The sequence below is a fragment of the Chionomys nivalis genome, chromosome 12 (assembly GCF_950005125.1).
Source record: "Chionomys nivalis chromosome 12, mChiNiv1.1, whole genome shotgun sequence".
NCBI lineage: Eukaryota > Metazoa > Chordata > Mammalia > Rodentia > Cricetidae > Chionomys > Chionomys nivalis.
The window spans coordinates 2421093-2424786 of NC_080097.1; the positions used below are offsets into that span (position 1 = coordinate 2421093).

A 3694-nucleotide genomic window follows, 5' to 3' on the forward strand; every position below is an offset into this window, starting at 1 on the left:
ATTACAACCAGGCTCTTTTCCATTAAATATTTATTTTATTTTATGTGTATAGTTCTTTAACCTTTATTTCTATTTTATGTGTATGGGTGTTTTACCTGCATGTTCGCCATGTGTATGTAGTGGTCATGGATACCAGAAGGAGGTGTGCTGGATCCCTGAGACTGTAGTTACAGTAGCTGTGAGCCACCATGTGGGTGTTAGGAATTTAACCTGGTCCTCTTGAAGAACGACCAGTGCTCTTAATCACTGAGCCATCTCTCCAGCCCCTTATGAGGATGAAACTGTACCATGGGTGTGTAGAAGGTCCTCAGGGGTGAGGAGAGGGTGTTGGGTCCCAGCGAACTGGAGTTATAAACTGTTGAGAGCCACTAGACAGGCAATGGTTCTCAGCAGAAGGAAAAAGCAGAAAGCTACATCTCCAGTTCCCAAGGTGACCTCACTAACAGGATCCCTTCTGACTTCGGCTTCTAAATGCACTTTGCTTATTTCTTCCAGGTACAGACATATTTCAGGATTTTCTCATGAGTTCTGTGATAGATGGCAGAGCAATCCAAGGCCCTCAACAATGGGGAGTGGACAAGAAAGACAGAGGGCATTCTACCAGTGTAACAGGAATCAAAAGAACCCCACTCAGACTGAGGAGAACCCAATACCCTGCCAGCACCTCTCCCAGGGAGGGCCTCTCAGGCCTCTCTCCCAGCCAACCCTTCACATGTGTATCCCTAGCAACGAGAAGTTAAACTCCTCCCCTTCTCAGTTCTGCGGAAACTCTAAATAAGCCAGCCTCTGTTTACCGATTCCTATCTGGGGGAGAGGGTGACAACAGGACACCCCAGACTCAGGAGCAGCCCAGTAAACAAAGACTCAAGAGTTCTGTGCTCTTTTACTCGGTCCTGATTGCGGAAGAGTCTTCTCCATCTTGAAAGAACTGAGCTTTCGTTAAAACGTAATTTAAGACTTTAAAAAATGAACTATTATTGTTTGGGGTGCATGTATGTCACTGCACACATGTAGAGGCCAGGGGAAAACTTTGTAAAGTTAGTTCTCTCTACCCACTTTTATGTGGGCTCCACGGATCAAATGAAGGTTGCTAAGCTCATGCGATAAGCATTATCCTCTGATCCATCTCATTGGCCTCCCTTTTAAGCTTTTTATTGTGACTTTGATTGAGTGATGTACCAAGGTAACACTTATCGATCATCTCAAATGCCTTTATCTTTAACAAATATCTTTAACAAATATCTCCATATCAAATTCTAAAAACTCTGAGATTTCTAGAAGGCACCCAAAAGTTCAAGAGACCTATATTTGTATAACTGTATTATTAGTATGTATTCCAAAATGGTGTGAGATTCCTAGAATCAGATACAGCTTGTACGTTTTCAGTCATAATTGTAATGATAATGTTGATTTTGTAAGAAACCCTCAAGAAATACAGTATTTCACTTTATATCCCACACTAGCCTCAAATTTGCAATCCACCTGGCTCCCAGTGCTAGGATTAAATCATCAAGCCTGGCTCCACATCTGCCATAAAATAATATCTAAAATGAATTCTCACAGTGCGGTCCCAAATTACGGAAAGCAGCTCCACTATCAAACGTCAGCAGCAAGGAGCCCTAGGCCTCCCATATACCTCTGCAGCTCTCCATTTATCTGTCAATCACGTCCACAAGATTGCCAATTCAACACGATTCACAGGCTGGAGAGATGGCTTAGCGGTTAACAGCACTTCCTGGTATCCCAGAGGACCCCCAAGTTCAGTTCCTAGAACACACACTGGGTGTCTCACAACCACCTGTAACTATAGCTAGAGGGATCTGCAGCCCTCTTCTGGCCTCCATGAGCTCTGCACTCATGTGGCTTACAGTTACACACACACACACACACACACACACACACGCACACACGCACATAAAATGAAAAATAGAAATAAAAACACAACCCAGAGCTCCTGGTTCCCCAGGCACGGTGGTGTACACCTTTAATCCTAGCACTCTGGAGGCAGGGGCAGGCAGATGCAGATGCCGAAGTTCCAGGCCAGGCAGGGCTACATAGACACACCCTCGCTATAAAAGGTAAGAAATAACGACCCACAACTCAAACCCCGTGACCCTGAAGCCCCACAAACACAATCATCATTCCTAATTCTTAGAAGAAGCAGGAGCTGTGCCCTGAGGGTTTCTACCACCATCCCCCTCAGAGCTCTTCATTCCCCAGCCTACCTTCCTTCCGCCGAGATCAGTCAGAGAGGCTTTCCGAGAAGAACGGCCGGGCCTTCTGGACCTGCTCCAGTCGATTCAGGATGAACTGGCTCGTGTCGATGAAGCGCTCGACGCAGTTCACCAAACAGACCTCGGCCCGGCTGTCCAGCTTGGGCCCGGGTTTGTCCATGCACTTCTCCCAGCACAGCTCAGTCATGTGATGGGCCAACAGCTGCACCCGCTGCTTCTGCGTCTCCACCTCCACGAAATGCTGCAGCTGCGGGTCTGCAGCGTCCAGGCTGCTCACCGGCAAAGACCAGGAGGCCTCCATGCCAGTGAGCCACAGGGACCGGAAGTGCTCCTGCCAAGGCCCGCCCCCCACGTGCTCTGGACGAGGGACCAGGAACCAGAAGTATCGGATGTATCGTGGGCTGCCTCAGACCCAGCAGGCTGCTCCGCCTGGCTCAGCTTCTCCTAAGTTCACACTATTAGACTCCATGAAGCTTTTAGTGAACAAACGGATGCTTCTATGCAATGCCCGTCAAAATCAGGCTGAATAACTATGAAGAAGACGATGGTTAAATCGATGGAGGACCTGTTTTTGTGACCCTTGGTTTATCCTAAACTCGTGGGCTTACATTCCCGAAGATAAAATTTGACTGGACTTTGAATTTTGAAGAAACAAAGAGGGCACTCTCTCTTCATCCATGGAAGCCCTACAGAGGGCACTTAATGCTGACTGGACCCAATTCTACCAGGTCCTCATTGATGGCAATGTCTCCATCCATTTTCAACCATGGACCAACCATACCGTCGTCATCCTCACCTTGACTCCTCGGCTTTGAGCAGAACATAGGGTCTTTGGGAGTGAGGAGCATTCTCTGGCCTTGTTGGGTCTGTTTTTGTGTGTTCCAGCATTCCAGCATGGGGGCGGAATGAAAAGACATGGCCCCAGGAGTGGACACCGTGAACTTAACACACGTGTATGACTTCAGCTGCCTACACCTGGTGGCACCTACCGTTCACCCCTGGTTTCTTCCCTGTGGAAAATGAGCACTGGACCCTCAGAACTTTAACTCTGAGAAAAGTTTGGTCAAAGATGGAAAGTAAGAAAAATTGAGAGGTGGCTAGAGGGCTGAGCGATGGTTTAGAGTTTAAGATGGTTTAAGAGTTTGACGCTCTTGAAGAGGACTGAAATAGCTCCCATACCCACATGGCCACTCACAACGGTCTGCAACTCCAGTTCCAGGGGGTTAGACACATCTTCTGAGTTCCGTGGGCACCAGGTCTTTGCAAACATACATGTGGGCAAGCACTTTTGGTTTTTTGAAAAACATTTTTAGATTAAAAAAAACAAAACAAAACAGGAAAATGTCACAGGAATGAGGTCACAAAGTTCTTCAATCTAGAGGACATACAAGACAAGATACCCCAGCTGGACAGGTTTTTGGAGACTTTGATGCCATAATGGTAAGAAATACACTCACCCA

The 3694-nt window shown here is 47.0% G+C and overlaps 1 protein-coding gene across 1 annotated transcript; it reads right to left on the reverse strand.

The window, feature by feature from the left end:
* Positions 1–2241: 2241 nt before the first annotated feature.
* LOC130885333 (putative mitochondrial import inner membrane translocase subunit Tim8 A-B) lies at positions 2242–2535 on the reverse strand. The gene has a single exon (XM_057786829.1). The coding sequence runs from the start codon at positions 2533–2535 to the stop codon at positions 2242–2244; it is 294 nt and encodes a 97-aa protein (XP_057642812.1).
* Between the last annotated feature and the right edge of the window lie 1159 nt (positions 2536–3694).

Coding starts and splice junctions, on each gene's coding strand:
- LOC130885333 (XM_057786829.1), bottom strand. CDS start 2,535: ATGGAGGCCTCCTGGTCTTTGCCGGTGAGCAGCCTGGACGCTGCAGAC.